This window comes from Camarhynchus parvulus, chromosome 8 (genome assembly GCF_901933205.1).
Source record: "Camarhynchus parvulus chromosome 8, STF_HiC, whole genome shotgun sequence".
NCBI classification, from domain to species: Eukaryota; Metazoa; Chordata; class Aves; order Passeriformes; family Thraupidae; genus Camarhynchus; species Camarhynchus parvulus.
In genome coordinates, this window is record NC_044578.1 from 8,630,737 (window position 1) to 8,655,589 (window position 24,853).

The following is a 24,853-nucleotide window of genomic DNA, read 5'->3' on the forward strand; positions in this document are numbered from 1 at the left end:
ACTGTTTATTTTGTTGTTTGGTTAGGTTTTTGTTTGGTTTTTTTTTTTTCCCCGACAAAATAAGCAGTTTTTCAAATTAAAAGCAGCAGCTGTCCTTCCCGTCATGCAGGTGAGAGGGCTTAGAGCCTACATGGAAGCCTGAAATTCACGGTTTACTTAGGAAACACATTAAAAATTGTCTTTGAAGGAGATTTTTTTGGTACATGTAAAGTCCCAGACAGTTTGCCAAAAATATTACCGTTAATATCATGGAAACTTAAAATTTCCTTGCTACATGGCAAACTAATAAATTCCTCCCACCCCGAGTCGAAGTGCAGGATCAAGTCTGGGTGGCAGATTTATTCATTTCCATATTTCATTTTGTTCTGTGAGGCAAAACTCACTGAGAAAAATTTGCCCAGTATCTACCCTCGTATCCTCCGTTATTATATTATTATTATTATTATTATTATTATTATTATTATTATTATTATTATTATTATTATTATTATTATTATTATTATTATTTTGGCAGGGGTGAAAAGAACCATTTCTCGCCCAGCCGAGCCGAGGTTTTGTGTCGAAGCCGGCGCCAGACACAAGTTTGAGGAGCCCCGTGGTGGATGGGGATGCTCGTGCGGGGAGCGGAGGCTCCTGGGGGGATCCCCCCCGGGCTGCCTTCCCTCCTCCTGCACATTCCGCATCCCTCCCTCGCTCCCCCGCGTTTTGGAGAAGAAACCCCTGTAATCCGGACACGAGTGGCGCCGATTCCCCGATGCTTTGCCCCATCGATACCTCGGGGCGGGGGGAGATGTGATAAATCGGTCCCGCAGACAAACTGGGGTCACTTTTCGGAGCTGCGCTAAATGCGCTGTTTACTCGTTTCTGCGAATAAACGCCGTATTAAACGCAATTATTTATTTATGGGGGCTGGTTAAACGGCAGGAATCCCGTCGCTGGAGAGCTCGGGAAGATATTCTGAAGACAGAGGGAAACTCTTTATTATTTCTTCGAGGGGAAGGGAGGAATTAAAACAGCCTTTTTCGTCGAAGTCATTACAAAATCTCCCGTGCTCTCCGCGAGCAGGGAGTCGAGACAATGGTGACACCGCGGTCGCAGGGGTTGGGAATTCTGGCTGCAAGCGACAATTCAGAAAGAACTGAGCAGAGGCGCTGCCCCAGCCCGGACGGGCGCAGCCCCCGGCTCACAGGAGCCCCTTCCCCGCTGCTCTGAGCGCAGCGGCCCCGCCGAGTTTGCCGGCGTTGGGGCAGATTTGTTGTCCCTCGGCGCTGATGTTCGTGCCCCAGGTCCGCGGGGCTGTCCCTGACCGGGCTGGGAGGGGCCAGGAGGGGCTTCCAGGGGGGCCGCTGAGTTTTGGGGAGCGTCGCCAGCCCGCTCCCCGCGGTGCCCCGCTGCAAGTCGTTGTGATTAGTGCAGGAGGGAACGTGACGGTGCCACACTCGGGGGGAGGTGGCACTGCTGGTGTCCTCTGCAGGGACACCTCAAAAAAAGCACGAAGGGACACTCCGCGTTGTTTGTGCGGGGTGATGCCCAGGCCAGCCCGGGGTCGGGTCCCCGAAAAACGCACCCGAAAAGAGAAAAGAGATCGCGGCGATCATTGCGCCGAGTTTCGCCCAATCGGTTTCGTGGCCAAAAGCGGGTGGATGGTTTCGAGGGTGCGGGGGAAACACGGGGCCAGGGGCTCTCCTCGCTCCTGGGGGCGAGCGGGACGGCGGAGCGAGGGCACGAAGAGGTTGGAATAGATTTCAATAGGTTCACCCCCGCTCTCTCTTTCCCGAGACGATCTCTTGGTACTCCATAACCTCTGCTAAAAAAAAAAAATATATATATATATATATATATATGCAATAAAAATAAATACAAGAAAGTGGCGCTTGGAACCTTCTGGTGTCCCGACCAGACCGATCCCTCCTTTTTTTTTTTTTTTTCCTTTTGGTCAGAATTTGTACAAAATATCAAGCTCAAATTAAAAGGTCCTCTCCCCCCCTCTTATTCTTTCTTGTTCCCTTAATTCCTGTCTAAACGGTTTTGCTCTGGGAGAAAAAATCTTTTCTATAGGAGGGAGAGAGGAAAAAAAAAACCTTCAAGAAGAGAAGGGTATTATTGTTTTAATCCTCTTACCCGCAGTCATTTTAAAACAGGGTGTTTTGGAGCCTGAAATGGCGTCTCGTCTCCCAATCCCATCCTAAATCCTCCTGGGCTGGGAGAGAATCTAAAGGCAAGGAACTGGCATCTATTAGCAATCTCTCTAAAGGCTTTAAACTGCTCTTTCTGCTGCGAAGGCATGGCAAAGCTGAAAAGCAAACACAACCACCGCTCCAGTTAGTGAGCTCTGCCAGATAAGCAGCCCGGCCGCTGGACGGGAAGGTACCTGCGAAAATCCCGCAGAGAGAGTAAAAAGGGAAAGAAAGGGAAATACAAGGAAAGGAAAAGCTGTTTTCCCACTTTTTACATACCGAAGGAAAGGAAAAAAAAGTATTTCGGGGGAAAAGTATAAAATAAAAATCATGAGCGGGGAGATGCGTTAGGTGCTCGTTCCTTGCCCGTCGGAGTTCCGCGGGGTCCCCCCTTGCCCGCTGTCCCTCCCTCTGCCTTGCCCGGCTCCCCTGGCCCGGCAGGGCCGCCCGTGCGCTCCCGGCTGAGCTTTCCCGACGGGGCGGGCGGCGAATCCCTCGCCCAACGCTCCTCTGAGCTCCTTCCACCGCTCCTATTTTACTTCTCCGTGTTGCGACCGTGCCCGTTCCCCCAACATTTTAAAGAGTACTGGAGGGGTGCAGCAGGCAAAGCTGGGACAGCGAGGCGGCCGGGAGGAGGGTGGGGGGCCGCGGGCGCTGTGTAATTAAAGTTGGGAGATTATCCCCCGCCAGCATCACCACCCAGGGGCCGTCGGGGGAGAGGGGAACGTCAGGGTCTGATCCAGCGCGGTGCTGAGCGGGGAGCGCGGGCAGAGGCACGGCTTGGCTTCCCTTCCGTGTGCCTGGCGGACCCCATCACCCCCCCGGCCCTGGCTCCAGCCCTCCTCCCTCCGCCGGCATCCCGTCCGCTTCCAGGGATTTAATTAGGCGTTTACACCTCGGCTTGGAGTAAATGACTAGTAAGAAGTGTTGGGGGGGGTGGAGGGTGTACCAGCAGCCCCGTTTTGATTGACAGGGTGGAGGACCATTGAAAATCTTGCTGGGTAGCTCCCGGGTCGCTATGAAGCTCCTTTTAAAAATCCTTCTCCAATGCTGCCTCCCGGTAGATGGCAGCTCCGCCGGGCGCGCAGGCAGCGCGCAGGCAGCGCGGGCGGATGGAGTAGGGCGGGCCGGGGCGCAGCGCCGCGCTCCCACGCGTGTCCCCGCTCCCACGGCGGGCCGGGAGGCTGCCCCGCCGCCCCAGGTAAGAACCCCCCCAGGGCAGCGTGGGTCCGGGCGGGCTGGGGATGCCGACGGGGAGAGAAGAGGACTTTGGGGATTGCTTGCGAGGAGGGGGAATCGGTCTGTCCGCGGGGGAATGCGCGGCGGCGGAGGCACCGCTGGCAGGGATGCGCGCACCGCCGAGGAGAAGCCCGGCCCGGGCTCCAGCGCAAATTCTCTGTCCTCCTGTCCCTCTTTGTTTCTTTTTTCTTTTTCTTTTTATTTTTTTTTTCTTGTTTATTTGAAATATACCGCGCTTAAAAAAATATCCAAACTACCGCGAAAGAAAAATAATTCAAACCCCCACGAGCTCGGGGCCTCGTTCCTATTAACTTCAAGTGCCAGTCCGCTCCGGTGAGGGTTTGGGCAGCTGGCGGGGATGCGAGGCTTGTAACCCGGCTGGGGGAATGGTGGGGGACGCGTATCCCTCCGAGAGCCGGGCTCCGCGGGAGGAGAGTGCAACTTTCCCCCTATTTACATCATGATGTTTTAGTAAACTGCGCAGCCTGGGGAGAGCTGCCGAAGGCAGAAACAGCCCCGAGCGGGGCCGGGAGCCGGGGACGATGGCGATGGCCCCTCTCGGGATGGCCCCGGGATTGGTTTTTCTTTCTGGTGCGGCTGGAAGTTGAGTGCGGAAGGGAGGGCAAGATGCCGGCAGCGCTAGGAAGCCTCCCTAGGACAAATCGCACCCCCACATCACCCCGCTGCGAGGTTAGACGGCAGAACGGACGGGGAGCCCCCCGTAAGGAGCTGGCAGGCCGGTCTTTGCGGCCCCCCTGCACGCTCTCCCTCTTTAAGGGGTGTATAAATCCCGGACCCACGCTGTCAGCCCTTCTTGATAAATTAAGGGCTTCGCAGTCGAAACCTATTTACACCTCCATTATAGGGCTAACCAAATGGGGATCCGCATGCATATTTTTACCGCAAGAGATCTCATACATCTCCGCCAGAGTCGCCCCTCGGGCCATGGGATAACAGATAGGGAAGGGGGGTGGGCTGTGCTCCGCCGCGGCCAGCACTTGAGCGGAAAAAGTCCGTGTCCCCACTCGGTGCTGGCTGCCCGGGGCACCCGGGACCCGTTCCCCTTGCAGGGGACAAGGAGAGGGCGAGGGGGACCTCCCGAAAGCCGTGCGGGGACCGGACACACGGGCTGCTCCAGCCCAAAGCAAGGCCCTCGCGGAAGTTTCTCCTCCGATGGAAGTGGGGTTTGACCGCGACACTTGCCGTGCTTGTCCCTTTATTTGGGGAGAGAAGGGACAAGAAGAGCCCCATACGGAGCCGGCTGGTCCCCGCGGTCCGTGGCTTTTCCCGGCTGCGCTTTCCATTTATTTCCAGGCGGCGACCTCCGGCGCCTCGGGGGAAAAAGGGGTCAGCGCATCTCGGGACAGGTCCTTGGTGTCCCCGAGGGTCGCCTCGGCGAGGCCGTCAGCAGAAAGGAAGGAGGGGGCAGCATCCCCCGTTTCCCGGCGGGATTCTCGCACCGAGCGCTGCCCGCTGCCTTTGGAAACGAAACGCGGCCGGAGCGAGGTGGTACCGCAGCCGCAGGCCCGGGGCGGGCTCGGCCCAACACCCCCGTCCTTGGCTGGGGCTTTGCGGGGTTCTCCCCGCAGCCTCTGCTCCAGCCGGCCGCGCTCCGCCCACGTCCCGCATTCCGCCTCCGCCGGGGAAAAGAAATGTCCCCGCTCCGCCTCATCCCGTCCCCTCCGGCGGCCCCCTCCAGTTCCACTTGGTTAGCTCAAGTTTTCCATGTAAATGACAGTAATAAATATCTAATCATGTCCCGCAGCTATCGGCGGCTCGCCGAGCAGCCGGCATTAATGAGACATCCAGGGGAAGTGGGGAAAAGGATGGGGGGGGAGAATAAAGAGGAAAGTTTTTCCGCTCTCCCTGAAACGGTTTCTAGAGGCGAGGCCCTGCCCGGGTGACGGGGGGATGAGAGGAGCCCCTCGCTCCTCCGGAACGATCCCAGCAGTGGGGTCGCGCTCTGGTTCAAACCCGTCCCCTCTAATCAACCCCCTCCCCAAAATCCAGCAATGCCCCTCGAGGGAGGGGCCAGTCCGGCCGCATCCCCGGGCTGGGGGCTGCTGTCCCGAAAGCCCCGCGGGGATGCGTGTGCCCATCCCTGCCGTGATTCCCAAACAATTAACAGAGCTGCGATGGGCTCTGAATGCTGATGGTGGGCCGAGGGGGAAGGCTGCGGCTGAAATTAAACCATGAGAGTTGGATTTGTTCGCCTAACGCTAAACAAATGGACTGATTACCTTCTTTCCAAACGCATCAGTCATACTACATTAAGTAGCAGAGAGCTAATTATCCCAATTAGGAGGCTGATTTATAATTAATGGCTTGGACCAAGTGATAATTGGATGTTAATGGATAACAGTTTTGTCTGAAGTAGCCTCCCGCTTCCCCCAAGGCAGGGCTGGAGGGTTTGGGGTTTGTTTACCCTCTCCCTCCCTCACCTCTGCACGGAACACAAAGCGAAAGAGAAGCGAAATCTGTTCCTAGCTGGGTGGGGTGAGACCCTCGGCTCGGGGGAGCCGCTGGCCACTTCCCAGCCTGCCCGGGTACCTTCAGCGCCCACCTTCCCCAGCTTTTCATGCAATATCTGCTGCTTTTTTCCCTCTCCTCCCTGAGTTTCCAAGCCGTGGACAACTGACCCTGCTGGGCACCTCATCCACCTGCAGGACGTGGGTCGTGTTCTCGATGAAGGGCAAAGGCTGAGCCCCACGGGGTGCCCTAGTGCAGATCAGGCTTTGCCTCTGTCCTGCCCGTCCTAGGGAGAGCAGGATGGGACTCACCCTGAGGATGAGAGGTTTTCCACCCTCCGTGGCCCACACCAGCGTTAATCTGTGGTTTCTCACTGCTCTGTGTTTCTCCTGAGCACATCTCAGAACTGGCTTGCTGACTGTTCAGCTTATCCCTTCCATGTCCACTTCTCACCCATGAGTAAGTTGATGCAAGTCAATCCCACTTCCTTGTTTGCCTCAGCCAGAGAGACTTGGACCTACAACCCTTTGGCTTTTGGGTTGTGTTTCTAGGTTCAGTTTTTCCATTTTAACTGAGAACTGCAATGGGCATAAAATTCCTGAAAGGGTAAGAGTGGCTTCAACCCTGAGTTACCCCGTGACTGATGAGAGGTTCTGTTAAATTGTGCCAACATAGTCAATGCAAAAATACACCCAAAATTGTACTGCCAGTACACAGATTATTTAGATCAGTTTTCCAGCTTTTCCTGTTAATTTAAAGAGATCTTGCTGTCTAAATTGGAGATTCTCCTCATGCTCACACACATGAGAAGTGATGTCATTGCCGAATCAGAAGGCACAGCTCTGTTTCACAGGGCTGGTGCAGATGTTGCTGTTCCTTAGTGCCAGTGTCGCTGCCTGCACCAAAGAAACAGAGTCAGAGGAGCTTCCCACAAATCACAGAAGGGCAGGCTTGCCAGGCAAGTTTTGCACAATATAGTTGTAGAGGGAGTGACTGCAGTGGCTTTGATTCCCAGTGTCTTTATCCTTTAAAAGAATATTTCACTGAGAAGGAGGGAAATTGGATGAAAAGAAGCCGGAGTGAAAAGTTTCTTTTTCCTCTCTCATTTTCACAACCAGCCCTGATGAAACAAAGCTGCTGCAGAGAAGGTCCTGGACCAGCTCTTCTGATATAGCTCCCTACTGGTTTTACTGGTGACGCTATAGGTAAACTGTTCAGCTGGAAGCAGTCCACATTTTCTAAAATTCCAGTGGTTTTTCAGGGGCATCTCAAAATTCAGCTTGTCAAGTTGAAAATGCTTCTACTGAGGTACTGACAAATGTCAGCTGGGTTTAAACCCTTTCAAAAGGTTGAGTGCTGGTTTTCACAGCTTGTGTCCGAACAGAATGTTTATAGCTACCTTGCTTCATTTGGAAAAATATAGGAATAGGAAAAATGCTGAAGAACAGGGATTCAATAAATCCCAAATTTTCCAATCCTATACAGCTACTAATAAACTAATTTACTTTGGGGGAATTTTCATCAAAACGTGCTGGTGGAGAATTTGGAAATGTAGCCAAATAGTCAAGAATTAATTCATGGTGCACTGGGGTTAGCCAAACCATGGGTCTTTTCCTGTCAGTTTATTTCACTCTAAGAGTTATTGGAATTGATTTTTCTTTTCCCTTTTAACTTCATTAAGTTTTGGATCAGACTTCTTCTGTTTCCTAAAGAGGTTCTGGTGGAATTACAGCTCATGGGAAGGAGAGTCTCTGAGGGAGGGCTGGGAGCAGGATGGACCAGCAGTTCTCCAATGGGAGGGAAATGGATATTTACACCAGGAGTTGTGGGTGGCTGGCACAGCTCTCTGAGGACCAGCAGCAGCCTCTCTATGGCCAGGGCAAACACTGATTTGAGAAATGCTGCTGTGAAACTGAAAGTGTGGGTGTGATGCTTGGGAACTCCACTAGCATCTTCCAGAGAAAGAGCCACAGTTGCTCTGGGGGAGATGAGCTGATGGGTCTCGCCAGGGAGGAAATGTTCTTCCCGAGGGAAACCTGGTGTTTCCAGCCGTGCCGAGCTCCGGGCGGAGCGAGCAGGGAGCAGCTCTGGGAGCTCTTGGCGTGTGTTAGCCCGAGGTGGGTGAACGTGCCTCTGCTGAGGGACTGCAGCCTCCCCACAAAACCCAGCCGACATTCAGCAGCTCTGCCTGCTTTACAGCGCACGGCTCTTTAGAGCACAGGTCACCCGCTGGTGGCCAAAGTACATTGCTTGCCTTGGCAGCCGCGCTGAATTCGGTGTAGGGATCCAAAGGCTTACGGGAAAGGAAGCCTTGCATGCGCCCCTGGTGCTCCCCAGCCCCTGGCACTGCTGCCACTAACTCCAGTTTGTGGCCCTGTTTTAAGGTGGCACAAGTCTTTCTCCCACCCCAGCCCCTCCTTGTAAAACCACTGAGCTCAAGCATCTTTTTGTAGTGGTAGGATGAAAATTGGTGTTACCACTTGCAGAGAAGAAAAGCTTTAAATTTCTGATTTATTCTTTTAAGGTATTAGAAGTCCCCCACAATTGCATGGCATGTAGAGCTGCCTTTCAGGACTTTTCCCCCCCTTTTAGGCCAAGGTAGGATTGTCTGTCATTTTGCCTTATAGCTGATTTAAGTCTGAGCAGGAGCAGTTGCCATCCTGTGTTTTGTGACTGTTGTTTGGAATGCTGCAAGAATCATCTGCAGAGGCAGGGTCCAGCTGAACTTGCAGAAACATCCTGAGTTCGGCTCTCAGCTCCTGTTGCTCTCAAGTTTTGCTTGGTCTTTCCGTCTCTCAAAATCACCTTTGAGCAAAATTGCACTTGGCACCATAACCTCACACTCCTCCACCTGATGAGCTAAAAGAGCCCCTAGGAAAGTCCTTTTGTGCCAGCAGGGTTAAACTCCAGCAGTGTGGCAGGAACCTCTGCATTTCACAGACACACGGCTCCCCTCCTCCTGTGGGTACCAAACTCCCTCAGCTTAACACCCAGAACTTACAGCTTCAACTTTTTACTTTCTACTTGATGAGTAGTGGTGGTGGGGGGAGAAATCACCCTCCCTGTGTGCCTCATCCCAGTGCCTGCCCGTGGAGCCCAGCATCTGGGCTGAGGCATTACCCAGGGCAAGCCTGCATTCCCTCCTGCCAGCCTGGCTTGCAGCACCTGGGAGCAGCAGGAGAGGAGCTGGGAATGTCTTAAACTGCCTCAGAAAATCTTTACAAAGCTTATCTGTGCATTTCTTGCAGGGTTTGTTCTCCCTTGTTCGGGCTCAGGGTTAGATTGTCAGATCAGCATCGTGGTTGTGGTGCTCAGGACAGACACAGGAAGGGTCACAGGCTTAAAAACATGTTTTGACACAGAGCTGTAGGTCCTTGTCTTCTTAATGAGACTGTCATGGGTAAAATCCTCCAGGATATTGCTCCATCTTCCAGGGATGGCAGATTCCTGAACCAGAAGTCCCAAGAGGCTGCCTTCCAAGACAGCCAGTTTGCACATGGGAACAATCTGCAATCGAATATGCTGCAGGCTAAAGCTGTTTTGGGGGCAGTGAGCAAGCAGGGAGCCACCCTCATACTTCCAGCAGCCCTGGGAAAGGGCAGAGTTTGGTTTGGAAAATTCTCTTTGCCGATGTTAGGGAAATCAAAATTATTCTTCTCAAGGAAGCCTTTTCCGCAGAAGCGAGGTGAAGGACTGAGCAGGTACTTGGTTGGTTTCCTTTTTATATAAACACCAAAGATAAACCCTTTAAGCAGTTTGTGATTTCAGCAGTTTGACTGCAGGGTGCTTTAGGTTACTCCAAGTTCTGAGTTCAGGGCAGTCCAGAGGCAGAGATGCTGTAAGGTCTGGTGGAGGGAGAGCAGGTGGGCAGCACAGGAACGCGCGAGCCTGGCTGCAGCGGGATGCGACTGCATTTCATATCCACGGATGTGCAGCTGCAGCAGCAGCCTTGGCACAGCTGGGATGCAGGGCTCAGTTTCCATTCTGCTGTTAATCGCAGGAAATCTTGAATGCATGATTTTTTGTTGTTGTTGTTGTTGCTGACTGATCTGGAAGCAGAATGAGATGAGAAACGAGAGTCAAAGTGATCTTGATATCAAGAGCTTTTCTTTTTCCAGGCAAACACTCCACTTCCATGTAATTTCCAAGAGCTTCCACTGAGGTTTGAGTGCTGCTCTGAAGGGGAGAAGGGAGGTTTGTCCTGGTTTGATCTATCAGCACTGCTTGTCTCGTGCAAATTATGACAAGCAGGGGATTTTGCACCGCAGTGATGTTTAGTGGTGCCACTCCTGGCTCTACACTGCAAGCTGCTGGGCTCCAAGCCCTGAAACTCACACCCCACTCAAAAGCAGAGCCTTCAGGGATGTCTTTATTTTATTTTCTTTAATTTGTACCTGGAAAGCCTGCCCTCTGAGGAATGCCTCTGCAAACAGAGGCATTGGAAGGTCTTTTGCCAGGAAGTGTCTAATCAGTCACTCGATTCCATTATCTTTTGGGTGAAAAACGATGATTTCACAAAAGCCTTAAATAAAAACCACAGCAAATGATGCTAGTTACCCCAGTCTGCCAAGCCCTGTTACCTCAGCTGCTCACAACCTGGTTTGAGAATTTCTAGGGATCCGCAGCAAAATTTTTTGTCTCAGCAGGATGCTCTGAGGTTTGTTTTACAGAAATTCCAAGCCCTCTTGCATCCTGTTATGTTCCCACTGCAAATAGATGAGCATTACAAACACAGTTGCTGCGCTCATCATCAGCGCAGCCTCAATTATTTGACAAGGTCTACCCAAAACTGGTGACACTGTCTCTAACTGGAAATATTTCCAGATTTCAGCTGCAAGCAATCCTCCTGGTTTTAAGAAAAAATATCTCTTTATTTATACCAAGGTGACTGGGAATAGCTGAGAGTGAGCTGCAGGAATTGGTGTAATTGGTCAGGTCTGGCTTTCGGTGCATTGTCACGTAGGTTTAACTAGATCCTGCTTAATTACCATCTCTTTCTGCACTTAGAAATTAACTTTATTTAAATCCAGGAGTATTCACAGGGGTAAAAATATTTCAGGAAGATTAGAAATGCTGAGTCCTGTGGGGTTTTTTTTGGGAGCTGTTCTCAGTTCCTGATTTCAGTTACAAGGAAAGTCTTTTGGAAGCCTGTTTTTATAGTGCATGCTGCTCTCAGACTTTGACATTTGGATGAGGAACTGTGATGTGTTACAGTATTTCAAATTATCGATATTTCATCCACTACAAAGGTGAACTTGTTTCCTTAGATATTTTGTAATCTCACGTGAGGAACAAAACTGATTTATAATGTGTTGGTTATTATCTTATGTTATTTTGGGCCTTTATATATCTAAAAGATTTAGGGATATTAAAAAAATGAAGAAAACCTCTTGCTAAGATAATTTATTCATAACCCCCCAGGTATGTAATTAATTTAGTACCAAATACATATAAACCCAATGTCTGCCTATAGAGCGAGCCTGTTTTCCTAGAATGTGAGTTACAGAGAGTCAAAGATTTGTTATTTATCTTTCTGATTTGAAGTGTTTCTGAATAAGGAATTAAAGCATAAAATCATAACCCAGAACAGCTCTGGTGTAGGTGAGGGGGAATATTCTGCTGTGATTCTGTTTTCAGTGATGTTTTTTTGCCTGTGGTAATAAGGGGGAAAGGATGTTGCAGCACAAACCATTTGCTGTTTTTCCCTGTTAGTAATGAGCAGTGGGTTCCTGTGCTTTGCATAAACACCAGCAGTGATTTGTAGCACCTTTCCAGGTGTTTAAGCTGAGGACCACAACTTTCCTGTTACCCTGACAGGGCTATTCCTATTTTTTTCTGTCACCTGCAGAACCCTGAACACCAATCAAGTGCACCAAACTTCTGTTTCATGCTTGATTTTTTTTTAACTGATCCTTTCCTTGTGCGCAAGCTGTGCCTTGCATCGGGGCACAGACCCAAGCCTGTGCCACACTCTTCCAAACTTTAAATGCATTGGTGGTGAATCTCTCCATAAGCAATGAATTAGACTGTTGAAATTCCCTTCTGAAAGTGACTTCCTAAAGTCCAGATTTGATTTTTTTTATTATTATTAATTTTTGTACAGCTTATTTCCCACAAAAAGAAAGCCTCATTCACCTTCTCTCCCATCACCAACCTTCCCATTTCGGGGACAGCTCTGATGAAGTGATGAAGAAACACCCCATGGTGCCCACCGGTCAAAAGCAGACTGGCATTCTCTTCTTGCAATCTCTAGGAATTATTCAGTATTTCTGACTCAAAGGTTTTATTACCCCATTCTTTATGATGGCACCTGAGAGTCTTGTGTAGATCAATGAATTTAGTCTCAGTATTTGTTTGAATTTGGGGTGACTCGCTATTTGGAGGGAAAAGAGGTAATAATGGTCCAAAGCCCCTGCAAAGCTGCGTGGCCTACATCCAGCCTCATCTCACCTGACAGAGTTTGCTTGAGAAGGGCAAATGTCTTGTTTGTGATTTTGGTTTGGTGATTTGTTGGTTTGCTTTTTTCCTGATAGAAGGGAATATATGGATGTTTTCTTGCCAGGTACTTTTCAGAAAACTTCAACACCTCATTTTTTAAATTGTTCTCAGATCTGCCTGTATTCCACGTATACAGAAGCCACTAGGAACGGGGTTTTCAGCTGATGAGGAAATGCATGGGCCTCTCCTCACATCTTCTCTTAGGACAGAATTACATGCAGAATTACACAAAATTAGTTGCCGGCTAAATAGGGAAACTTAAAGCCTTGTACAAAGCTGAGAATATTAAAACCCAGGGTCAGATCTCCCCTGTATGCCACGCTTTTATGATGTGCACCATAAATTGCCCCACTCTTGTGCTGTATGGCTTCAGGGGAACCTGAGGTTTTCAAGGCCAGTGCTGGGAAGGGAAGGATGGGAGCCAGGCTGGCTGGAGCAGTGCAGCTCTGCCCTGGGATAACAGGGCTCCTCTTTCTGGCTGGTAAATGTGCAGATTGTTTTGCAGCTGAATACAGAGTGGTGGTGTCCCTGGAGTAGTCTGGGATGGGCAGAATCCTGCATTGCCTGGCCTCAAAGCAATGCAGGAATGGAGAAAGCTGGATTTCTCATGGACAGCAGCAGTTAGAGCTAGGGGAAATCCTGTGTGTTGTCTGTGAGGTTGGATCCTGGCAGGACACGGCTCCTGGGGTCTGAGAAGCCTGCAGGCTTGGGAAGAAGGGTAAGCACAGCATCCATGAGCCTTCCATGGTGAAAACATGAGTGAGAGGTGCAAGCCATAGGAGGGAATTTGACCCTGGGGTAGCAATGCCAGGACTGTACAGACAGGAGGAGGGGGAGCCCCGGCAGGGTCTGGTGCAGGGCAAGTGAGGAGAGCTCACAGCCAGTGCTGAGCAATGTGGGGAGCTGGGAGAGGCCTGGATTGGGATGCTGGGGGTGGGAGAGTCTCTGCTGCTGCCCTGAGGGACTCTGCAGGGAGAGAGAACCAGCCCAGGAGGTTCCAGCCCAGGCACAGCCTGCAGCATCCACCCCCTGTGCTGAGCAAACGCTGCAGCATCAGCCCCCAGGCCCCCAGCAGGGGCTTTTTTCTGTCACCTATTGTTTTCCTGCACCTTTCCTCAGCTTCCATCTCCTTTCTTTGCTGCTCCTAACTTCATTGATCTCTGATGCACAAAATCAGGATGAGGAATCCCCTTTCTTCCAGGATGGACCCTGTCACCCTCCCAGCTTACCCACAGCTGCTCAAGCCCATACCCTTAAGAAAGCAGGAGTTCAAACTTTGCTCTCGTCCTGCTCCTGGCTGTGGCTGTCCCCAAGGCCCTCCAGCCACGCAGAGACATAAAAGATGCATTTGCAGATTTTGAAAATTAAAACCATCTATACAGCCAGTGGGAAGGGATCAGCTTATTTGGTTGCTTAATGAAATATAAAGATTATTTTAACCAGTGTAAGCACTATTCGACAGCTTGTGAAACACAGCAGTGGCTTGATGAATGGCTTTCTCCATTAAAAAAAATTGCTGCATGATGTCTTTTAAATATTTAATTTATTGGGGTTGGAGCAAGCTCGGAGCTGACAGTTAAACAGGAGCTATTTGTGGTCTCAGTTAACTTTGCTTACCCGGCTGAACCGTCTCGCTCAGTAAATTCCCTCATTTTTTATACAGAATCTGAGATGATACATTTGCTGCACAAGTGAGTAGAAGTTCTGCCTGTTGTCTGCACTGCATCACCAAAGCTGTGGTGGGCATTGACTCCCATCCTGAGTCCACTCCCTATGAGGTCCTTCCTTTTTTTTCTTTTTTTTTTAATGCGCTTTCTTCTAGGCCACCCAAAAATGTACACAGAAAATCATCTTTTAACAATCAAAACCACCAAAATATTCCTGGAGCAAGTGTTTCAGCAGAAACACTGGGCTGCAGACACAACATCACTGGCAGTGTCCTTGGAAGACTGTATGGTATGGGAAAATTCCCCTCCTCTCCCTCTTCCTTTTTCCTTTAATGTGCCAGCTTGCTGCACAGCCGATGACATGCAGGGGGGATTAGAAAAGAAAAACAGGCATTTCTGTGAGTTGGGAGTCAAAGACACTTGGCCTCCCACGTATCTCCTGGCAAGGCTGAGCCCCGGTGTGGATTCTCCAGCCTCTATTAGGGACAGAGGTCTGGCAGCAGCCCAGGGCACTTAATAGGTTCTGTGTCCTCAGATGGTTTTCACGAGACACGCAGGAACTTAATAAGCTTTGAGACCTCTACCCCGCTGGCCAAAGCTGGTGCAACCAGCCAGCTGGTTCACAAGTGAGGTGGTGAGAGGGGAGGAGGCAGAAGGAAGTTGCAGGTCTCTGTTTTGCTGCCTGTGTTGGCCAGAAAAGCCAGTCCTGCCCTTGTCTGTGACAGCGAGGCAGTGAACAACTGTATTGGGTGACATGATGCTCTTGGGAAATGAACCACACCATGGGGTGAGGTTGCACCACAGGTCAGTCTTTCCCAGGTGATGGGAGATGTCCTCTGTGGCCATGTCAGTGGTACATGTCCCTTAACATGTGCCACCAGCAGCAAAACTTGGCAGTCCCAGAAAGCAACATCGCAGCTGTAATTTCATTGTGAGCCCCATCGTGAAGAAAATAGGTAAGAATGCCAAAACTCTCCTAGTGTGTGAAGTCCATCACCTTGATCAGGGAACCAGCAAACAATTTTGTCATTGCTTAAATCTTCCCTAAGCTCCCTTAGAGCAGAGCTATGGCGTCCTTGTGAGCTTTGGAAAATGTCCATTTTCACATTTTTTCTTAGAAGAATGGGGAGTCAGTCCAGAGTGGGTGAACAGGCAGACACAAAGCAGAGGAATCTGGCATCAGGGTGTGTGTCAGACCTTGGTGGTGTCACCACACCCAGACCTGCCACCCTCCACTGGCACTCAGTGCTGAAATGATGTATGAAATGAAACGAGGGACCTGGGGAAACAGGAGTGAAGCAGAGTGCTAAATTCCAAAATTACGGGTTTATCACTTCTGCAGCCTCTTTGAGGAGTCAATCCCAGAACTAGAACTTGCATTCATGAGGGTCATCCTCAGACTGGCAGAGTGTTTGACCAAACTGAGGTTCATGTTTCCCTCCCCTGTTCCTGGGCACCACAGTGCAGAGATGCTTGTGAGGGTGAAGCCGTGAGATGCCCCAGACCCTGTTGTACCAAATTCAGCTGCTTTTTAAGGAACTCCTGCTTGGTTTCTGGCTGTTACACAAAGTCACTCCATGTTTGTACTTCTTACATCAAGGTGGAAAGAACAGGAGTTCAGAGCAGGAGGGGCAGTGGCACCAACTCAGTTCCATCTCTGCCTCTTCACCATGAGTCTGTCCCTGCATGGTATAAATAATTTATGGGCAAAGATGAAGGTCTTTTCGCAGTACAGAAAATACAGCAGAAAATTGCTCTTCCAAATTTTCACTGTTCAATGCATCGCATTCCTCCTAAAACCATGGGCATTTCTCCTGAAATCATCACCTCCCTCCAGTGTTTAAATTGTTTTCTAAGAGGCTGCCTGAGAAGATGTCTGCTTTCCTTAAGTCAGTCCGGCTGACCCTCTTTCCCTGAGCGTTTGTTCATCACACTGACTTTCCAGATGGTGACTTGCTGATGTAAACGGTGGTTTAAAAAATTTATTTTGTGGCTAATGTTTCACAACTTCCTTTCTGATGTCTTACAAACTGCAGAAACGACATCCTGGAGGCTCTCAGTCATTTACAACTGGGATGAATGAAACATTGCTTGGCTTTTGAGATCAATATTAGCTCAGTTTTACAGATGGTCTGTAAGGAAAAAGAGCTTGAAGTTTCACGCAGAGCCCACACTAGAAAAAAAAAAGCCATTAGTTTCCTGAAATAATTTCCTTGCTATTGAGCTATGAAATGTCAGTATTTATTGCAAAACTTATTCCCTCTTTAGCCATAACATTTTTGGTGCTATTATGGTGCAGATTTATCTTCTTTTTCACCATATACTCTTTTCCCACCCCCCCCCTCCACCATGTCGTTTGTGTTTTCTTAAGAAGACCTGTTAGAAAAATGAATAATGAATGGAAACAAATTATAAATGAGTGAGTTCAGATGAGAAACACTATTTGACATTCCAGCACTGGGATTACAAATAGTCCACTGTAGGCAGTGATGGGGCGAAATCCCAGCTAGCCCTGGGATAGAGCTAGGACAGTGCATTAAAAGTCACTGTAATATGATAAACTGCATTGTGGCATGCAAAAAAAATTAATTTCCCATATTTTGATCAGCATGAGTGAGATACAGTCAGATTCTGGGCTTTAAGTTTGGAAGCTTTGTGTTGATGGTGCTTCAGGTGTACAGGAGATATTTCAATTCCTGTCCCAGAACCTGCTGGAGCTGCGAGGTTAAACACGAGCCTTGCATGCAGCACTTAAATTCTGAGCTCAGCATTTCCAAAGCCCTGCTGAGCCACCAGGCAGCTGGAGCAGCATGTCCCTAAGCCCCTGTCACCCGTGGGTGTTGTTTTTCAGGTTGATGTCAGGATGCAGCACTATGGAGTGAACGGCTACTCGCTGCACGCCATGAACTCGCTGAGCGCCATGTACAACCTGCACCAGCAGGCAGCCCAGCAGGCCCAGCACGCCCCCGACTACCGGCCCTCCGTGCACGCCCTCACCCTGGCTGAGAGACTGGCTGGTAAGAACAACCCATGGCAACTGCCCTTGCCTGGCTCTAAACACCTGCCCCCAAAAAAAAACAAACAAAAAAACCCCCAAAAAAATAACGATAAAAGCCGCACACACAAAGAAACCAAAAATCCCAGCAGCACAAAAAGAATCCTTGTTGCTTGCGTTGAGTGGAACTCTTCTGGAGTGAGAGAGAGCTGAGGGGCATGGTGTGCTCCTCAGTGCTGTCCCTGTGGCCAGGCTCTCAGGTGACACCTGCCCTCCAGTGTGTGCTGGCGCCTTGATTCAGACTGTCCTCAGACAGCTGGGAAGCTCATTGGAGATGGGATGTGGCTCCACTATATGGGATTGAAAAGAAAGGATTAAAAAGATACTGAAATGTCTTTTAACAAATGAACAGAAAACAGCAAAGTGTTTCCCTTTGTTGTTAGTAAATAAGGGCAGAGTGAACGTGATCACGAAGAATGGAATTATCTTCCCTGACTGCCTAAAAATGTGTATCTGTTCTAGGATAGCTTTCTAGTTGTCTGATATTAAAGTTAAAAAAAATAAACTTGTAGAGGGATTCCTTCTAGTCTAGAGTAGGTGGGAAAAATTACCTGTCCAGACAGCTTTGGTGGGCTAAATTTCATAAATAATGGCTTAAGCCAAAATAAGGATGCAGAAGTTTCAGGAAGGTCCTCCCAGGTGGGCAGTCCACAAAGCCATGATAAAGGCCTTGGACTCTTTGGATCAGCAATCCCAAGATCACACTCTTTGGATCAGCCACAGCTGGCTGTCAGATCTTTGTGCCAGCAATGTTCCCTTGCCCAGCTGCTATTTGTGACCTTCTTAGTATGATTCTAAGTGGCCTGTGGGATCTTTGAGGTGGCACAGGGCAGAGCAGGAGTCTCTGTCCTCACCAATAAACAACCAAAGCGGAATCAAAGAGACCTGGACTCTTCTCCCTGCTCTGCTGCTGGGCTGCAGAGTGATGGGAAGAGCGCTGTCCTTGTCCTGGTCATTCATCCCCTTGTTCCCTGCCCCTTTTCACTATGCGGGTTTCAGACGGGAGCAGATGGCCCTGAGCTCTGCAATGTACCTTGCAGACTCTGCATTTCAAGGTGTCCCTTTTCTAACTGCAAGGATCTCTTGAAAGATGTTTGCGATCTCTATCTTTTAGAGTAGAGCATGGAGGACTTAATGTCTTTGGCCCTAACTAGGCTAGAGCAGAGGAAGATAAAAAAAAATTAAAAAACCAATTCTCATATTCTTGACCGGAAGATTCAATTGGTTTCCTGACCTCTTATCTTTAAAATTAATAACCCACCTGGAAGACTTTCCAGATTAAATCCCACAGTCCCCTTGTCTGCTTATCATTGGCAGTGTAGGCATTATATACCTACGAGCTGTTTCCTTTGCAGTTGCCTCACATTCTGTTACTTCTGAATATCTTTCAGTGCAGGTTATAGATCTCATTTGCCTTCCAGGGACAGTCAGAATAAAGCAGCACAAAAGCAAATGACCTTAAGTCAGAAAACAGAGGTTTCTGGTGGTAACTGCAAAGCCTCACCTGCAATTTATATTCTCCTTCTTGCACAAAGCCTGAAAACATAGTTAAAACATTAAAATAATTGCTGGTTGCCTCTTGCTGGAGTGGCCAAAGTTAATGCACGAGCTGCCGCCTCTGGGGAGCTGGTAGGTCTAACCTCTACTCTAGAAATTTGGGAATATTCCAGCCTGCAGGTAGGGTGTTTAGGTGGGGTGTTTAACCAGTGCCCTTTCTCCTGTTTTCGTGTACTTGAAACACAAATGTTGGCTTTTTAAAACGTTTCGGGGCAGCTTCAGTTTCATTTCTTGTGCTGGAATATCCCTTCTCCTCGCCTGGCTGCACTATGAGCTGTGCCTGGATGCACAAGGATGCTCCCTCTGCCTCCCCAGGGGCAGCTTTATCACCAGCATTCGAACTCCCCAAGGAGCTCTGATTCCTCAAACACAAAATTCTCTTGTATGCAACCAGCACTATATTGTTGAAGACCTTTAGCCTGATCACATCTCTGCCAGGTTGCCAAAACCACGCAGCTCTGGCAAATCCCCCAGAAGGGCGCTGCGAGTGCTGACCTAGAATGGAACAGCTGGAAGTTTTGGAAGAGGAATGTTTGAGCAGTGCAAAGCTGATTTGCTACGCTCGTTAGCCAGTGGGTCTGAGGCCTGGCTGTGTGGTGCTGGGGGACAGCAGGTTTTTGTTTGTTGTTTGGATTCGTGTCACGACGCTCGTGACAAAAGCGCAAACAAACAGCAGCCAGAGCCTTCATCGGGCTCCGTGTGCTGATAGCGCCAGCTTTGCTCCCTGCTCTGTTGTTTTCTTGTGTGTTCATTCCTCCCTTCTACTGGAAGTCACATTCTTAACCGAATTAAAAATGATACCAGACACTGCTCTTTCTGCATTTCCTCTATGAGAGCAAACCTCTTGCCAGACTGTTCCATTCCAGGGCTGTAGCACAGCATGTCCCAACTTGCATAATAAAGGGTGGGTTTTTTTCATTTTCAAGTAACTTATTTTCATTGATTTAAGATCTTTCTACTCCCACTAACTGTTGTGCAATAATAACCCCTCTGGTAAAATAATAAGCCCTTTACTGTTGGCCTCAGATTTTCCCCAGTCTGAATTTCTTCTCTGCCCTCAATTTTCCAAGCTTGGTTTGCAAAGTCAGACCTTGTGAGTAGGTGCTCTGCTGAGAAGAGCTTAGCACATGAGCTCTGGGCTTGAAACCAGTGGGGCTGGACATGGCCTTGGCTGGTGTTTCCACCCCAGATGCTGGAGAGTGTCCGTGCTCAGTAGAGGATGTGCTTTGGAGCAAAATGCACAAAAGCACATGAGATTAAATGCTCTCTGAACTGGAGCCCAGAACAGCTCTCCAATATCATGCCTTGAACACTGCAGTGAGCTATGCAAAGACATTAAAGAAGTACAAGAGTAAATGTCCCCACATCATTTTTAGTTATGTTTCTTAATGGAAGGTACTTATGCCATGGTAGGCTCTGGGCATCTGCATGTCCTGCCCCGCTGACATGGGAGCAGGTTGAGTTATTTCAGCCAAATTCAGCACTGGAGTCTCAACAGCTTTCACAGCTGTCACAGGAAGAGGTTCTCTCTCCAGAACAGGTTTTTAGAATCATAGAATGGTTTGATCTCAAAGGTCATCTGGTTTTAACCCCTCTGCTGTGATTTTACCTCTTTGGACACCTCAGCTAACCAGTAAAATCCATATGTATGTGTTTCACTGGCTCTAAAGCAATGGAAAAAACACTCCATAGTTTTGTCTGATGTTAGCAAGTGCTTTATTCGACTGTCAGCGTACAAATTCCAATAATTAAATTGGCCACTTTCCTTGTCTTCCAACGGCTGTACATTTCAAGACATCATTTTGGAGGCACGTTATGGATCCCAGCACCGCAAACAGAGGCGGAGTCGCACGGCCTTCACGGCCCAGCAGCTGGAGGCCCTGGAGAAGACTTTCCAGAAGACTCACTACCCAGATGTGGTGATGAGAGAGCGGCTGGCCATGTGCACAAACCTGCCTGAAGCCAGAGTCCAGGTACTGATACTCTGGGGGTTTGCCAGTGGGGATGTTTGAGAGAACGCAGCCGGGCTCCCAGAGGGCTGGCAGCTCCCTTGACCTTGCAGTGGAACCAAAGATTTTGGGGCAGTAAAGTTGTCAAAGGCAGGGGCAGGGAGGATAAAATTATCCAAAGTCACACATCTGCTTAAGAAACCTCTAATCCACGCGCACATTTTTTAAATTTAGGATTGTCTGAAGTGTACACTGGTTTTCATTTGTTCTTTCACATTTCTTTGGGGGAAATTTTAGAAACAGCAACAGAAGTCTACTTATTTATTTATTTGTGAGGCTTTTCTGGCTTTCTCAAAAAAGTAAAGACCCAAGTAATTCCAGCTGCTCTTTTTCACCAGTGTCAATATTTGTAACATCTCAGGCCAAGGTTTGGGTTTGCTTTTTGTTTTTGTTTGCTTTTTAGTTTCAATTAGTGAAATGTGCTAGTTCATAACCTGCTGGTGAAGCAGTTCTTGTCTTTTAAAAGGCAAATATTTTTAACTGCGGAGAGAAATGGTCGTGGAAAAAAATAGTTATTTTATATGAGTATCAAGGCATTTTGATCTAAAAAATGGTTTGTCCCCTTATCTAACCAAGGAAACAACAAAGATTTGCTAATATATTTCTTCTAATACATGTCTACTGATTTAGGTTAAAAAAATGATGAATTCTCTCCTCCTTTCCTAAATGCTGTTCCCAGACAACAGCTTATGCCTGTAATGACTTACTTTGAGTGTTGCCATCGTAGTTTTGATACACTCATAACCAAATGGTTTTAGAAACTTAACAGACTGTAAGCCAGCATAATGTCATCAGACATTACAGCTGCAAGACCTTCTTTTTGGATGAGGTGCCTAACCAATTTAGGGGGAAAAAACTAAAAAACCCCAAAAAACACCAGCAGTGGAGCCTGTTAAAAAAATCAGTATAGAGGCTGGATGTTTTTTAGTCTGTTTGAAATGTTATTTGTAGATTTACTGAAAACAGTCGAGCTCGAAGGTCCAGCAAAGTGGAATGGCCTTTGGGCACAGTGGGCTTGCAGCACCTCATTAATTGGGGTTCCCCTGAAGCGCTGAGGCTGAGCGATGCTGAATTTGGCCCTGAGCAGGATTCTGAGTGTTTTTTCTCCCTTGCTGTTTGTGGCACGGAAGGTCTGGTTCAAGAACCGAAGAGCCAAATTCCGGAAGAAGCAGCGCAGCCTGCAGAAAGAGCAGCTGCAGAAGCAGAAGGACTGTGAGGGGAGCCACAGCGAGGGAAAGATGGAGCCCCCTGTGCTGGAGACCCAGACTCCCACCCCGGACACTGAGAAGGTCCAGAGCCTCCCCAGCGAGGTGGGCACTGACCTCAACCTGACCCTGTCGGAGCAGTCTGCCAGCGAGTCAGCTCCCGAGGACCAGACCGACAGGGAGGAGGAGTTCAAGAGCACCTTGGATGAGGCCAAAGTGGACAAGAGCCCTGGGGTGGACAGCAAGACTTTGAACTGCAAGAGAGCGAGCCCAAAAGCAGGTGAGGAGCAGTGTCTTGGTGGGGTTGGTGCCAGGACCTGGCAGGCTGGTGGTCAGGACCCCTGTCCAAGGGGGATGCTGGTCGTTGGGTATGGTCCCATATTCCCTGTGGAGTGGGTGCTCATGGATAGGCTGCCCAGGCTTGTCCTGTTGTCCTCAGCACGGAACAGGCCCCAGACAGGGCAGGATGTCCATTTACACCTACGAACATCACACTGAAGTGTGCTTTAGCTCATGTTGAGTGGAGGGTGTACCCAGTGAATACAGGGAGTCAGTGGGTAAAGCCTGCTAGGATCGCAAATACTGCCCCTGTTGACAGTATGTAGTGGAAGTGTGCTACCATGTTGTAGGTGTCGTGTAGGGCAATGTCTAGTGAGGGGTTTGCTAAGACAATCCCTGTTGATCCTCCAGCAGTGAACAGGAAGATGCATCCAGGCTCATAGTATTGGGGATCTCATTTCATTGTGCCTCCATGGAGCGTGGCTAGTCAGCTGAACACTTTGATGCCGCACTGAAAGAGCAAAGGACTGCTACAGTTAGATCTTGGGGAGAGCAGTGCCCAGCAGCAAAGAGCTCAGCCCCATTTCTACACTCTGAGGTGCCAGGTATGGGAAGGGCACACATTCAGCTCTCGTGAGCTGTCACACCCTCTCTCATTTGCAAAAGACAAGCCCGTGCTGCTGCCCAAATTTCTGGGGTGTGAATAAGCACCTGCTTATCCAGCCTGCAGGAATAACCCCCATCCCCTCTGTCTCCTGCTGCAGAGTCCCCTCTCAGCGCGACTGTGACGCCTTCGTCCAGCAGCAGCCTGGCTCAGACTCACTCCTACTCCTCCTCGCCCCTGAGCCTCTTCCGGCTGCAGGAGCAGTTCCGCCAGCACATGGCAGCCACCAACAACTTGGTCCATTACTCCTCCTTCGAAATGGGGACACCGTCTGCCATGCCCTACTTGGGCATGAACGTCAACATGGCCCCGCTGAGCTCCCTGCACTGTCAGTCCTACTACCAGTCGCTGTCGCACGCTCAGCAGGTCTGGTCCTCCCCCATCCTGCAGGCCTCCAGCTCTCTGCCGAGCCTGAACAGTAAAACCACCAGCATTGAGAACCTGAGGCTCCGGGCGAAGCAGCACGCGGCGTCCCTGGGGCTGGACACCCTCCCCAACTGACTGCCCCTGAGAAGGTGCACCAGGGGCTGGCACCACGCCTGGCACTCCTCGGATCCCCACGCACCCCCACCTCTTCCTGGAGTGAGGTGCTCCCTTGCAGGGAGAACTTTGTGTTTATGAACGTCCTGTTAGCACCACGGTTGCGTCAGACATTGCTACTGGCCTGGTCTTCACTAAATATCTAACGAGGAAGGGGGAGAGGAGCTGTGTTTAGACAGATGAACTGTCCTCTGGACTGCCACGAGTTCAGCCTGTAACGTTCAGGAGGAGCCCCCTCTCCTCATCCCCACCATAAGGTGCCAACTGTGTTTTATTCACCTTTTGTTTTGTTGCTGTTGTTACGTTCTCTGGGGGAAGAAAGAGTCCTGCTTCGTCTTGTATATAGTTTATAACGTTGACAGCACCCATCATCTGTGTGTTACTGTCAGTGCTACAGAACTGTGACCTCTTTTGCTTTTATTCCCCTTTCCTTTTCAATTTTAGTAGCTAGGATCAGAGTTACAAATCAGCCATCACCTTGACCTCAGCTGGTAGCTAGTTGCTCTTCTTGGGTCAGCATCCTAAAGGTGTTCATGAGGAACAGGCATGATCGTGCACTTCGCCACTCCACTTCTCCTTTCTCTGCTAAAGCTAATTTTTTAACAACTGGGAAATGATCTGAAGGTGAATTTCCTGTTTAAGCACTTCCTATAAGGCAAGCGGTTTTCTTTTTCTTTTTAATAGCACTTGCTCAAAGAGGACAAAATATTGGCCAAACGCTGCTGGCTGTGAGAAAATGAAGGCCAAATTTGCAGATTATTTTTGATCTATATTGTTTCCTCTTTGATCTTCAGAGAAGTGTAAACTTTATTTACAAATTACGGGGTTTTCTTTTTGGAGGGCATTTTGGTCTTACTTTGATAATAGATAGTAATAAAAATTTCATATGGACTCTTGGTGTGTGAACACACCATGAACTTTCTTGTTCTTTGACAGACAACTTAATGCAAGCTGTGTCCAGGAAAAAATCTCTGATCACCAAATTCTCTTCTCAAACCCTCAGTCCAGAAAGTGGTTATCAAGTGAAAATGTAACAAGTGAAAAATGCTGAACTGCTGGAGGCAAAGCAGGTGTAAGCAGGGGCTTTATATTCTCTTGGGAACTGAGGGGGGATAGATGAACTTGCCAAAAATGCAGGGTTTGCAAGTAACCAAAATTCACCAGCTCCAGAAATACTGCACTGAACAGTTTCAGTCTCATTTCATTGGAATGACCCATCATTCACCCTTGGGTGGTTTTCCTTGTTGAGAAGGAATGTTTCTGCCAATTTAAATCACTTTTTTTTCCTTTTTTTTCTTTTTTTTTGCCTAACCAAATCCAAATAAACACTTTGGACTCGCTGCTTTTCCTCTGAGCATTAAGGAGGGATGATATTCAGATTTCATCTCTAATATTGCCTAGGATCAAAAAATCCAGAGTGACTCTGGGGCAGGTGGTATGCTTGTATCCCAAGAGTGTCAGCTGGGTGTGTCACTGGCAGCCTGGGCAGATCTA

At 49.0% G+C, this 24,853-nt stretch overlaps 1 protein-coding gene across 1 annotated transcript; it reads left to right on the top strand.

Annotated features, from left to right (window-relative positions):
* Positions 1 to 3,302: 3,302 nt before the first annotated feature.
* On the top strand, positions 3,303 to 24,648 carry DMBX1 (diencephalon/mesencephalon homeobox 1). Its single transcript, XM_030953914.1, has 5 exons — positions 3,303 to 3,378; positions 16,902 to 17,067; positions 20,457 to 20,635; positions 21,802 to 22,156; positions 22,920 to 24,648. Exons 2-5 carry the CDS (start codon positions 16,914 to 16,916, stop codon positions 23,318 to 23,320), a joined length of 1,089 nt encoding a protein of 362 aa, XP_030809774.1. The 5' UTR covers positions 3,303 to 3,378; positions 16,902 to 16,913; the 3' UTR covers positions 23,321 to 24,648.
* The last annotated feature ends 205 nt before the right edge of the window (positions 24,649 to 24,853 follow it).